We start from the raw sequence: 14,830 nt of genomic DNA on the forward strand, positions 1-14,830 counted from the left end.
CTTTTGCCCTACCCACTTTTTTTCTCTTTTCTCTTTTTTTTTTTACTCTTTTTCCCCAAACTGCGTTTGGTACATGCGAAATTCTTCGAGAGGCTGCCTCGACATTGTGAAGTTTCTAATATTTTTGTGTTTTACAAAAAAGAGAACTTTTTTTTTGCAAAAAGAGACTTTTTACAAAAAGAGAACTATTTTTTTGCAAATAGAGAAGTTTTTTTGGAAATAGAAAAGTTTTTTACAAAAACAGAAATTTTTTTTACCCCAACAAAAAAAAAAATTTGTTCAATCATTTAACATAAAATGTTAATAAAAATTAGTGCCCGGAAAAAAATGCTCAATTAAAATAAAAATATTGTTTCCTTCTGTTTTGTATAAAAACAAAATTAATGAAATGCAACAATAATTCGACTCTTTAAAAAAACAGAAAGAGTTGAAAAATTTTTTCTTCTAGAAAGTCAATTTCGATAAAAAAAAAGAATTTGAACTTTCAAAACAAATTTGTGTGTGTATGTATATAAATTAACATGAAAACGAAAAATAAACAGTAAAAAACTGTGGAACAAAAACGAAACTCAGAAACTTCTCAATATAAATGAAAGAGAGAAACCATTATGTTTTGGAAATTTGATCAGCTAATTTCTTTCTTCTTTTTCTTCTTTTTTTTTCGCTTAAAAATTTAAGGCTTTCTGGCATTGCTATAAGCGACGTAAATTCCTCTTGCTCTGCCTGGAACCGACGACGAGGGGCTTGTTCCTCTTCTTGGTTGGTGTGGCGAGTAATGGCGTTTTGCATGGTCCATTGTGAAAACTCGACGAGCACATTGCGCAGAATTCAAAGCAACAACTTTGCCTCGAACACTTGCCCACATTTTTTTCAATGTCCACGTGACACGGGAATGTGCATCTTGGACACGGCAGGAGATGCTCCCAGGGTGCGAGGGTTCGACTTGCCTGAAACAAAAGAGAAAAATTATTATTTATTTATTTTTATTTATATTCACTTATTTTTTTAATAATTTTCAATTCATTCATTTTATTCTATTTTTTTAAACCAATGAAAATTTTATAGATAAAGTAATATACAAATATTGCAAAAGAATATAAACTAGTTTTTCTGGAAAATAATTTTTGATTTTTTATTCTAAATTTATTTTCTATACATATTTTTTTGCTATCTTAATTAAGTTCAATTTTTTCGACACATTTTTTAAATATCTTTTGCCTACAAAGTTCAATTATTGTTTCAAAATAATTTTTTTCTAACGAAATTCCATTTCCCAATAATTTTTGTCTTATAAAATTCAAATTCCAAATATTTTCCCAAATAAAATTCAATTTCTAAACAATTTTTCTTGAATAAAATTTGATTTCTAAACATCTTTTTTTCAAAAATAAAAGTTGAATTTCTAAATAACTTTCTTCTAAGAGTAAAATTCAATTTTTAAACATAATATTTTAAACTGAAATTTTCAAGTAAATTTTTTAGATAAAATTCTGTTTCCAAATATTTTTTTTCCTCATCAAATTAAAATTAAAAAAGTTTTTTTAAAAATAAAGTTTAATTTTTGTACATGTTTTGCCTAATGAAGTTGAATTTCCAATTAATTTTTCCTAATAAAGTTCAATTATTTACAAATAATTTGTTTGAAATAAAATTCAAATTCCAAACATTTTTCAAAATAAAATTCTAATAAAGTTCAATTTTCAAATAATTTTTATCTATAATAAAATTCAATTTTTAAACATATTTTTTTTAATAAAATTTTATTTTTAAACAAGTTTTGTCTAAAATTTCCAAATAATTTTTTTACATAAAATTAAAATTACAAAAACTTTTTTAATAATATAATTTAATTTCTTAATATATTTTAGCTAAAATAGTTCAATTTTCAAATATTTTTTAAATAATAAAGGTGAATTTGAAAATAATTTTCTTCTAATAAAATTTAATTTCTAAATAATTTTTTTCTAATAAAATTCCAATTCTAAATTATTTTTTTCTAATAAAATTCCAATTCTAAATTATTTTTTTCTAATAAAATTCAAATTACAAGTATTTTTCTTAATAAAATTTAATTTCTAATATTTTTTTCAATAAAACTCAATTTTTAAATAAATTTTCCCAAAGAAAATCCAATTTCCAAATAATTTTTTTCTAATAAATTTTTAATACTAAAATTAAATACATTTTTTAAAAATAAAATTCAATTTCTTTGCACATTTTACCTAAGAAAGTTCTATTTCCAAATAATTTTCTCCTAACGAAATTTAATTTTCAAATAATTGCTGTCGAATAAAAATTCAATTCCCAAATAGTTTTTTTCTAATAAAATTAATTTTCTAATAATTTATTTTTTATTTTTTAATAAAATTCAATTTCTAAAAACGTTTTAGCCAAATAAAATTCAAAAATATTTTTTCCAATAAAATTCAATTGTCAAATTACATTTTTTTCAAAAAGTTCAATTTTTAAATAATTGTTTTCTAATAAAATTCAATTTCCAAATAATTTTTGTCTATTAAATTCAATTTATTTCTAAAAACATTTTTAGATTTTCTTTCCATAAAAATATTGTTCTTCGTTTAAATTATCAAAAGTGATTCTAAAGATCTAAACGTTCAAATGAATGAAATTTTTTTTCTCTTCTTCAAATTAAATTTTTATTTTTATTAATTAATTTTTATTAATTAAATTAAACATTTTTAATTCTCGTTGCAATCAGTAATTTTTAAAAATATTTTGTTCATTTGAACGTTCATAATTTGAAAATTATCGTTCGAAACATAAACTTCGAAAAATATATTTTAGAAATCAAAACTTGTTACTAGAAAAATATTTTTAAGGAAATTTCTTTAGAAAAAGATTTTTTTTTGGAAAAAAGGATTAGAAAAATATTCTTTTTTTTAAAAAAAGGATTAGAAATAATTTTTTTTTAGAAAATATGGATTAGAAACAATTTTTTTTGGAAAATGTAAAATCTATTTTGGAAAAAATGGTTTAGAAAAAAAGTTTTGTACCGAAAAAAATGCATTATCGAAAAAAGAATATTTTTGTACAAAAAAAAATTCAGTTTGCAATGAAAAAAATTCTGCAAATACTATTAGTGGTAAAAATATTTTGCCAAAAAAACAAAATAAAAAAAAAATACTTCTCGTTCATCATTAATTGTCATTGGAAATTATTCATTCCACAAAGCAATCCGGTCAAGACTAAAAAAATTCTCAGTCAAAAAAATACCGTGACACTATTTGAGTACATATTGTGGTCAAATTAAATTTTTTCCTTTCCAATCAATTTCACATTTTTTTTTTTTTATTTATTTTATTTTTTCTTCCTTTTTTGCCGAAATAATAATTTTTTTTCCAAATTCGGTTGCCATATAGGTAGAGTGTGGTGTACAAAAAGGAAAGAATCATTGTGTGTTGTAACGGTAGTGTTGTCAAAATTTCACGTTTGGGTATATATATCGAACGCCGTTTTAACGCACCGCTGAAAACGTTCACCGAACTCGCACGGTTGCACACATTATTTTGGATTCAAATTTCACTCTTTAAATATAGACAGCAAAGGAACTTAAAACCATTTTACGCTGATGATCAAAGATCAAGATCATAGGACACATAGAGATAGAGAAGAGTTGCTTTTTCACCAAAAAAAAATTTCCATCTTTTCATTAATAATCATTAGTGACATTTTTCACTCATTGATTTTAAATTCAAATTTTAATTTCTAGAAAAAAAATTTTAAGTAGAAAATAAAAAAAATTGTTATTTATAAAAAAAATTTTCTTCCAGCAAACAAATGTTCCGTTCAACATAAGGAAATTTATTTATTTCTTCTTCCTATTAAAATTTCATTACTAATAAAGTTCAAATTCCAAATAATTTTCTTCTAACAAAATTTAATTTCAAAATAATTTTTATTTAATAAAATTCGAAATTATATTTTTTTAATAAAATTCACATTCCAAATATTTTTTCTAATAAAATTTAATTTCTGAATAATTTTTTTTCCAACAAAATTTAATTTCTAAACTAATAAAAATCAATTTACAATTAATTTTCTTCTTACAAAATTTAATTCCCAAATAATTTTTTTCCAATAATATTCTAATTCCTAATTATTTTTTTCGATTTTTTCTAATAAAATTCAAATTTCAAATATTTTTTCTAATAAAATTTAATTTCTAAAACATTTTTTTTTCCCAACAAAATTGAATTTCCAAATATATTTTGCCTTTTAAAAATCAATTTCCAAATAATTTTCTTTCAAAATTTAATTCCCAAATAATTTTTTTCTAATAATATTCAAATTCCTAATTATTTTTTTCTAATAAAATTCAAATTCCAAATATTTTTCCTAATAAAATTCAATTTCTAACATTTTTTTCCTCAACAAAATTAAATTTCCAAACCTATGTTGCCTAATAAAAATCAATTTTCAAATAATTTTTTGTATTTAAGTTCAATTGAATAAAATTTATTTACTACTAATTTCATTGATGATTATCATATAAAAATGTCAAATTATCATTGAACTAAAATATTTTTTTTCGAGCAAGAAATAAAAAAATTATCACCGACCAAAAAGCACGAATTTATAAAAATCATATTAATAAATAATTATTTATTAGGTCACAAATGAAATGTTATTGACGTACAGTTTTAAAATGAATATGATTCGTCATTTAAAATGAGAAATGAATCATAATGAATTCTTCTGAAATGTTTTAAAAATCAGAAGTTACCTAATGAAACGGCTTGAGACTCGAAAACTATATCTCTTAAAGTATTAAGTTTCTTTTTAACATTTTATATATCTTTTTTTTAAGGTTGATTTGATTTACGCCAAAGGTTCATTAACGAAACGTCACCAAGTAATTTAAATATTATTCCCTAATATACCCCGGGGCGTAAATAATATTGATTTTACGTTCTAATTAATGGACACACTGCAATTTTTTCTTAATTAACTGACTCGACTTTTTTTCTTATTCAAATTTTTTTCAAGATTTATAAACCAAAAAAAGAACTTTTATTATAGTGAAGAAAACTTAATTCCTTTTTCTTGAATTTATATCTCTATAAAAAAATTTTTAAAAAAATAAATAAATAAATAATAATAATAATAATAATATAAACTATAATAATAATTTTATTATCACTTTAATAATTTTTTCGAACTCATTTGGATAATTAATTTTTTAAACTTATGAGAAACGATTTATATGTCTACATGTAAAAATTTTGTTTCACTATTCTGTGTGTTTGCTGCAATCTATCAGGACTTTTGAAGAAAAAAACAAATTTTTTTTGGCAATTTAATATTCGGTGTTGGAATGTCAAAATAAATGACTATTAAAAAAATTATACTGATGTCTTGCGATAATAGATAACTAGATAGAAGGAGAGATATTTCGAATTATATATTTTTTTTAAAGCTGTAATAAAAAAGAAAGGTGCGCTCTGAGAATCGTTTCTCGAGGTCCTGTTAAATTAAAAAAAAAAAGAAAGATATAAATGTCTCTTGAAAAATTTATGCGTGGCAAAAATCTATTGTGCAATTTTTGGTTTTGATTATTTTTTTTTACTATTTTTTAAAGCAAATATTTGTTGAGCGTTATTGTAATTGGTGTTTGATTAACTATTTCTATTTGAGGAGTTAATTAATATTTATTAATTATTAATTTAATTTTAATATTTAATTATTTTTGCATTTATTGAATATTTATTAATTATTTTTATTCCTGTTATTTATTTAATATTAATTAATTAATAATTGTCAAACAGAAAAATTGTAACTGTATCGAAATATTTTTCTCTACTTCTAACAGTTACTTTAGTTGTAATTTATTTATAATTTATTTTCTCTGCTTAAAAATCATTTTTCCCGAGTTCCTAAAATTTCATTTCAATAAAGATACTTTTACTTTCGTAATTCGATACAGAATTTGTGTTTACAAATACGGAGATTGAATTTCATTTGATGAATTATGAGAAATAATTTTCAAAAAATATCTCCGACTTCTCATTATTTTCTAAATATTCGTTTGTGACGAGGCCCTACGATTTCTCTTTTAAGTACAAGGACAGATATCGCACAAGACGACTTTTCAATAGACAGGAAGCATTTCCCCCGAAAACCGGACTAGACTGCATTCCTTACGCAATACAAAAGACAACCATCCTGACTTTTCCCAAAAAGGACTAAAAAGGGCAGATTGATGTTGACTGGCATACGTGTGAGACGCATTTTCTCTCCGCTTTAAAATAAAAGTGTAAAATAACAAGTGTTTGTTTTATAATAAAAAATAAAGTATTAAATTAAAATACTAATTTATTATTTTCCCGTCACAAAATTGGCGATCCTGCCAGGATAGTTCGACACGATTACGATCAAAATCGACTATCTTAGTGCGAACCAGTGGAAAAAAAGAGAAAGTTTTGTGAAAAAAATTATTATTGTGGAAAGTGGAAAATTATTTTTGTGAAAAAATATATACATATATATATATAATTATTTTGTGAGAAATTATTATTGTGAAAAATTATTTTTTTTTTGTGAAAAAAAAAAATAATTGTGACGGATTATACGGTGAAATTTTCACTGGAAATCACCGGAAAACACGAACTCGGGCCGAATTAAGTAAGTTCGACAGTGATTCCGTGGGTGTAAGTCCTAGAAAGGGTGTGACGTCACCCAACCAAGTTGGCAACGAGGGAGAAAAATTCTTACGAGGACACTTTTCCAGCCCAGCTGTTCAACTTTTCAACGTGAGCTCTCTACGGAAAATTCACCAAACCAGTAAGATAGTATTTACATTATAAGTATATGTTGCTATTAACTCCGTAAATAGTCTATATTGCGAAAATAAAAATATAATAACAAAATTTAGGGAAATTTTATATTTAAAACAATTTTTTACGCTGGCTTTTAAATCTTATCTTAGGCATTTATCCGGTTACGAATCCGCTAATAATCAGTGTTTACAACCAACCCAAATTAATCCCAATCCCTTTAATCTTTCAAACACAAAAATGGCAACAGTTAATTTAGAGACAATTGCTAATAGTCTTAAAGAAATTGTTTCTAAAGTAACAGTAATCGAGGAAAATCAACATAGAATAAATTCAAGCCTCGCGATTCTTAACGACGAAAATATAAAACGCACAGAGGAAATAAAAATTTTAGCACGACAAAACAACGCATTGCTAACCGAAGATGACGACACCGAGAATGAAAATAGTAATAAGGAAAATAGTCAAGAAAGAGAAAGTTTCGCGGACGATAGAAGAGACTCGTCGAACAGACATCGCAACGGGGTATCTCCAATACTTCAAACGAACGTTGTCCCTGTTAGTTTGCTACCTGCTAAAGATATTATCCGTACAGTTGAAACCCTCAATGGTAAAGACGATATAGGGGTACAAGATTTCATTCGTCGCGTTAAAAAAGCAAAACAAAGATGCAGTCAACCCGAATTGTTGTTAGATTTTATATTGACTGAAAAAATTACCGATGACGCTAAACGTGCAATTCGCTATGTTCCGATCAATTCTTTTGATGATTTATATATTGCCTTACAACAAAATATGAATCTCGGATTATCCGTAGAATTATGTCGCGCGAAATTAGACAACTGTCGACAGGGTAGTGATACCGTCCAAGGATATAATTTGCGATTTCGGCAAGCATTAAATGAATTGAATTATGCAATACAAGCCGAACACGCAAATGCTACAGCCCGTAGAATTGCTTTGCAATTAGAAGAGACATCTGCCATAAAAAAATATATCATGAACTTACGGGATGATATTACTTTTTTGATGTGGACACTTAATCCGGATAGTATTGGTAAAGCTCAACAACAAGCTTTAGAAGTAGAAACCCGATTACGTGAAAAAGCTCGACTACGATCAGGCGCCGCGCCAAGACTGGTCCCGCGTGCGACACAACTCCCTACTACATCCAATCATTCTACAAACCCAAGGCCTTTCTCTAATAGTGGAAATCCATCAAGTTCACATCGGCCTATCGGGGCACAATGCAACTTTTGCAAAAAAAGTGGTCATTTAGAGAGCCAATGTTATCAAAAAAGAAATCAACAGAATTTTCAATCAAACCCCCAATTAAAACGACCACCAAATCGAGTTCATTTCACGACCGAAACATCCTCAGCGGAGGAACAAATCGAAGAAACACAAACACCACAGGAAACGACGGAACATTCATCGATAGAATTACACGAATTTCCGGACGACTACAATCAGTGTCAGTACGACCAACAGGATTTGCTCGACCCTTGCGATTACTTGTGGACTCCGGTTCATCAATAAATTTGATAAAAAATTCTTTACTTCCTCCATTAATTATAAAAGAAGCCTGTAAAAAAGAATTCCAAATGGGGAATTGGAAACAATTTTCCGAATTTAAAGTCGAGATTAATTATCTAAACGAAGCTCATACGTTTTACATCGTAAATGATGATTTCCCTCTTCCTGAAGATGGTATAATGGGATTGCCATTTATGCAAAGTTACAATTACAGTTTATCAAACGTTAACTTAAAGTTAAATCAGCAGAAACATCCACTAATCGATGACGGGTATATTATCCCGCCAAATCAAATCAAATTGATCAACATCCCTGTATTTGAAAAAAAAGGTGATGTTGTAATTTTTGATAATCCACACATTCCTGATTCTATCTATTCAATAAGAGATCGAACGATCACTGTTCCCATTTGTAACAACTCTTCGCAATTTAAACACATTAATTCCAACGAATTTAAATACCAACCTATCAAATCAACCATCCCTGACGAAGAAATTCATCTTATATCATGCAGCGACTTATCCAAACGGTTAAATCTTTTAAATGAAAATACTCGATTAGATCACATTGAAACAGATTTTAAAGACATAATTCAGAAAATTGTACACACTTATCACGATATATTCAGACTGCCTGGAGACCCTTTACCAGGAACACGACTCGCAAGCCACAAAATAGTTCTAAAAGAAGATAAAATTATTAATAACCGGTCATATAAACCTCCAGAATGTCATAAAGTGGAACTTACAGATCAAGTTGAGGATTTCTTAAAGCAATTTATAATAAGACATTCAGATTCTCCTTATAATTCTCCAGTTTGGATAGTCCCTAAAAAAGCAGATGCATCAGGACAAAAGAAATGGCGAGTAGTCATAGATTTCCGAAAGATTAATGACATTACCGATCAGGATTCATATCCACTGCCGGTTATTGAGGATATTCTTGATACCCTTGGTAAAGCAAAGTTTTTCTCTGCCTTCGATCTTAGTGCTGGATTCCATCAGATTCCCATGGAAGAAAGTTCAAAAAAATTTACAGCTTTCTCTACTCCAGAAGGTCATTTCGAATTCGAACGCATGCCATTCGGATTAAAAAATGCACCTGCTACTTTCCAGAGGATGATTAACAATGCTTTGAACGGGTTAATCAACAAAATTTGCGTCGTATATCTAGATGACATTGTAGTTTTTGGATCTACCATAGAAGAACATAACAAAAACTTAGTTACGCTGTTCGAAAGATTACGCCAAACTGGTCTGAAACTTCAGCCCGATAAATGTGAATATCTTCGACCAGAATTAGAGTATCTAGGTCACGTCATTACGGCTGAAGGCGTTAAACCGAATCCAAAAAAAATTACGGCTGTTACGGAATTCCCAAAACCCAAGAGCGTTACCAACATTAAATCATTTTTGGGACTTTCGGGGTATTATCGCAAATTTATAAAAGGATATTCCACAATCGCTAAACCTCTTACGGAACTGACGAAAAATACTAAGGAATTTATTTGGACTCAAAATTGTCAAGATTCATTTGATAAATTGAAAGATGCTCTCTGTAGTGCGCCGGTGTTAAGATATCCCGACTTCGAAAAGGAATTTGTACTTACGACTGACGCCTCCAATGTAGGGTTAGGAGCCATCCTGTCTCAGGACGGGCATCCTTGTTATTACATATCTCGTACCCTCAATGCACCTGAACTGAATTACACCACGACTGAAAAAGAGTTACTTGCAATAGTATGGGCAACAAAAAGGCTCAGACAATACCTATTAGGCAGGAAATTTAAAATCCTCACGGATCATCAAGCACTGAAATGGCTATTTAACGTAAAAGACCCTTCATCTAGATTAATGAGATGGAGACTAAAAATGGAAGAATATGACTATGAAGTTGAGTACAAGAAAGGTTCGGAGAATACCGCTGCTGATGCATTATCTAGAGTACAACCAATCCACGAGTTAAACGACGACGCAGACACTACAAACGCTGAATTTGATTTGGAATCAGAATTACCTGATATCGAAACCATTGAAACACCTCAAGAGCCTGATTTAAATACACCCGTACCTTCACCTCAAAATAACGAAACAATTCCAGGAGCGTTGTTGCAAATCCCATTAGAATTGCCTACTGAAGATAATACAGGTGACAATGACGAAAACCTTGTCCACTTACCACCAACAACACCTGTCAATAATGAAATACTACAAGAATACTACAGGTGGTCTGAAAACAAGACAGACACACGTGAAGTAGAGAAACCTAATGCCAATGGAAAATTATGGAAAAGATTTACTAAGAGACCAACTAACGATTTGAATTGTATCACATTACCCCAATACTCTGACAAAAGTTGGCTTAAAAAATTAATCGAAATCACGGAATGGTGTGTATCAAAAAAATTAAGTATTCTCCGCTTACATTTTGACGATCCAACTATCACTTCCATAGAACGCATAAAACTTAAGACGTTGATAGCATTCATTAGTTTTAAGTACCCACAATTAAAAATTCTCAGTTGTTATAATTCTACCACAGAGCTTACCTTAGAAGAACGAGAAAAAATAATCAATGAAAGTCATGGATCAATAATGTCTCAACATTTTGGAGAAAACAAATCAATTCAGAGGGCCAGAGAATTAGGAACATGGACCAACATGGAAGACGATATTATAGATTTCATAAAAAAATGCCACACCTGCCAAACCCACAAGCTAAACCGTATTAAACGACGCTCTGAAGCTATTATCCCTGACACGCCAACGACACCTAATGACAAAATCGCAATGGATATATTCGGTCCCCTGCCAATCACTTCTCAAGGCTACGAATATATATTATCTATTCAGGACATGTTAACTAAATACCTTGTACTCATTCCTTTAAAAAATACCCAATCCGAGACAATAATTGAGCAACTTTTTGATCATTTTATTTATATATTCGGATCACCAAAACACATTTTAACAGATCAAGGGCAGAATCTAGTATCAGAACTGGTGCAAAATTTTGAAAACTTATTCAGAATTCAACATGTCAAAACAACTGCGTTCCACCCTCAAAGTAACGGTGCTCTAGAAAGATCTCATGGTACCATTAAGGATTTGATAAGAACAGCGATGGCAGATCTACATACTGAATGGGACTCGACACTTAAATTTATCTGCATGGCCTATAATACTATGACTCACGAAGGCACCGGTTTCAGTCCTTTTAAGCTCACATTCGGAAGAGACGCGAATGTTCCGTCAGCATTAGCTACAACACCTAGTTTAAAATATCCGGAATTAGTACGATTATGGCAAGAAAGACATGAAAGATATATTAGGAAAGCTCAAGAGCAAATAATGAGGGCAAAAGAAAAATATAAACGAATTCAAGACGCTAAAATTGTTTTGCCCCAGCGTTTATTTGACACAGGTGATCTCGTAATGCTAGAAAACACGAAAGAAAATAAATTAAGCCCTGATTGGAAAGGTCCTGCTGTTGTTATAAAAGCTCTCCCCAAAAATAATTACGAAATATTATTTAACAATAGTCGATTCACTATTCATGCTGACAGGTTGAAAACATACAACTATTAAATTTCAGGTACAACATGTTTCTCATCTGGATATTTATAATAATTGAAGGGGTTCAAGGAAACGTCGTAACCAGGTCGTTAAAAGGCACCACCATCTATGCCGAAAATCTTGGAGTCACAAAAATGTATCACCAGACTTGGAGACTTATATTAGGGATAGACGTCTCTGGTATCAATGACCATTTTCAACAAATTCAAGAAAACTACGAAAGGAGTCTCAAAATGTGTAACCGTTGCTCAGAAGAACTAACATTGAAAGCATTGAATAATAGGATTGTTAGGTTAGAAGAGAGTAAATCGGTTCTGAACCAAATGCTTGGAGTTGGACGTAGAAAGAGAGGATTCTTAAACATCGTTGGTACCCTGTCTAAAACTCTTTTTGGCACTTTAGACGAAACCGACTTAACTTTGATAAACCATGAATTTGATTCCATATATTCTGATAACAAAATTCTTGCTGACACACTCGGGAATCAAACAAGGATGATAAAATCTTGGCTAAGTTCAACATCTCATGATTTACAACTAATGAAAGATCACTCCATTAGTTCTGTCAGCGAATTAAATAATATTCTCAATGCTACTAATGCTAATCAACAAAACCTCCTTATCTCCAATATTATTACTTTGTGCAGTATGGCTATAAGTGAATTGAGTGAAGAACTCAATCTTATTATCGATGCCATAAACGACGGTAAACATGGAATTGTCCACCCCCAAATATTGACGCCTTCCATTCTCATACGGGAACTGAAACAGTTCGAAGATTCTTCCAATACTAAATATCCCATTCGTCTCATTACGCAAAATTATCAACACATCATCGACATCTCCGAGGTCTCAATTGCCATTACAAACAAAAGGCTTGTATATGTGTTACGAATACCAATCTTAGAATATGAAGATTTGCAAACACTTCACTTAATCCCAATTCCCATCCAACATGCAAATGGATTCATAGCTCCAATTCCTACCCATGAAATTATTTTAGTAAACACTGAAAAAAGCTTCTACATCCCTAGCGACATGTTTGCGCTACGACAATGTAAAGAAACCGACGATCTGAGAGTTTGTAAACGCGTTCAACCTTCTTATTTAATCAGCGAAGTACAAAGTTGCGAAACTAATATTCTTAAAAATCAGAATAAAGTTATCAACGACCACATGTGTCAATTCTCTGCTTTTCAGATTATTGAAGTAGTATATATACCATTGAAAGATCCTAACCAATTCATTATCATTCCACAAAAAGAAGTAGAATTAAGCGCATTATGTAATTCACAATCTCAAACAATTGTAATAACAGAACCTTCTTTAGTTTATAGTAAAACTGATTGTATTCTACAAACTCCAAAATCTATATTAAAAATGCATCAATCCATGGAACGACGAACTGATATTATATATAAGAAAAACATATCGTACACAATTGATCAGTCAGACTTTGAATTGTTAACTTCACAATTACCCACTGTACAAGACTCACTTCACCACGAAAACTTAAAATTTCTACGACAAAACTTAGATTTAATGGAAAATTCACTACAAAAAATAAAAAATCGACGCAGAAATAAAACGTGGATAGAAAAGGGAACAGATTTTATAACTTATTTAGGTTATACATCATTGTTAATTGTATTTTTGTTTACCATGTATAAGATAGGATTTTGCGAATTACTTAGCAAATTGATACCTAAAAATTTGTGTATAAAATTGTTCTGTGTAAATGCTAACGTAAATGCCACGCCAGTAGTCCATTATGCTTCCGTTGCTTCCGCCCCTGAGCAAGTAATGACAAATGATCCAGTCATTGTCTCAAAGTCTGTTAGGTTGCGAACTTAGAGACTAAGTTCAATCTAAGACGGGAGGTGTGACGAGGCCCTACGATTTCTCTTTTAAGTACAAGGACAGATATCGCACAAGACGACTTTTCAATAGACAGGAAGCATTTCCCCCGAAAACCGGACTAGACTGCATTCCTTACGCAATACAAAAGACAACCATCCTGACTTTTCCCAAAAAGGACTAAAAAGGGCAGATTGATGTTGACTGGCATACGTGTGAGACGCATTTTCTCTCCGCTTTAAAATAAAAGTGTAAAATAACAAGTGTTTGTTTTATAATAAAAAATAAAGTATTAAATTAAAATACTAATTTATTATTTTCCCGTCACACGTTATTAGAATTATTTTACTTTATTTGTTAAAAATATTTTCTTTTCTTTTTTTTTACTATCAAAAATATATTCTATTCAAATTACTATAAATAGTTAATTTTTATTATTGTTTCTATTACTAATTTCTAATTTTTTCTAATTCGAAAATTTCTAATTCTTACTTCAAATATTTTGTTTTAATTAATAACGAAAATAATTAAAATAAATTAAATAATTTATAAATACTTTATTTATATATGATTTATAATTCATAAATAGTTTGTTCTGTAAATTACTCTCCCCCGAAAAAAATTCTTGAAGTATAAATTTTTTAAAATAAATTTCTCTCTAAGATATATGATTCGAAATTAGTTATACTTTTTACGTCTACAATTATTATTGGTTTGAATGAAAGAAAAATATTCTTAAAAATCTCATTACCAGTAATGATTGAATTCGACGCCAACCACATGTTGGAGAGATATATTCCTAATGAAAAAGAGCAAAAGTCAATGAAACGAAGGAAAATGACTCGAATATCATTTCCTATTTTCCAAAAGAACCCTCGTCATCTACATAAGAAAAAAAAATCTAGCGACGATAATTTCTCCTCATATACAACAGCTGCTCACTTAAAGTTCACCTAATAGAGGAAATGGACCAGGGGCACATGGAAAAACTAACTCAACAATTTTTCTTGCAAGTGTAACAAAAAAAAATATTTCTCAAGAAAGTCAATTTTTCCTTCTCATTAATTTT

At 29.3% G+C, this 14,830-nt stretch overlaps 2 protein-coding genes across 2 annotated transcripts in view; one reads left to right on the top strand and one right to left on the bottom strand.

Moving 5' to 3' along the window:
* Nucleotides 1–480: 480 nt before the first annotated feature.
* The window catches only part of LOC122507704 (F-box only protein 43-like), a 57,132-nt gene continuing 42,782 nt past the window's right edge, over nucleotides 481–14,830 (bottom strand). Inside the window, exon 2 of the mRNA XM_043620561.1 lies at nucleotides 481–947. Coding sequence (XP_043476496.1) covers nucleotides 693–947 — 255 coding nt within the window. The 3' untranslated portion in view covers nucleotides 481–692. The remainder of the gene's footprint in view (nucleotides 948–14,830) is intronic.
* Nucleotides 6,020–14,064, top strand: LOC122507703. Its single transcript, XM_043620560.1, has 2 exons — nucleotides 6,020–6,801; nucleotides 11,925–14,064. Exon 2 carries the CDS (start codon nucleotides 11,932–11,934, stop codon nucleotides 13,756–13,758), a length of 1,827 nt encoding a protein of 608 aa, XP_043476495.1. The 5' UTR covers nucleotides 6,020–6,801; nucleotides 11,925–11,931; the 3' UTR covers nucleotides 13,759–14,064.

The sequence above is a fragment of the Leptopilina heterotoma genome, unplaced genomic scaffold, assembly GCF_015476425.1.
Source record: "Leptopilina heterotoma isolate Lh14 unplaced genomic scaffold, ASM1547642v1 Lhet_51, whole genome shotgun sequence".
Classification (NCBI taxonomy): domain Eukaryota; kingdom Metazoa; phylum Arthropoda; class Insecta; order Hymenoptera; family Figitidae; genus Leptopilina; species Leptopilina heterotoma.

Bases quoted from the DNA above. Each gene is read 5' to 3' on its own strand.
- LOC122507703 (XM_043620560.1), top strand. From the start codon at position 11,932: ATGTTTCTCATCTGGATATTTATAATAATTGAAGGGGTTCAAGGAAAC.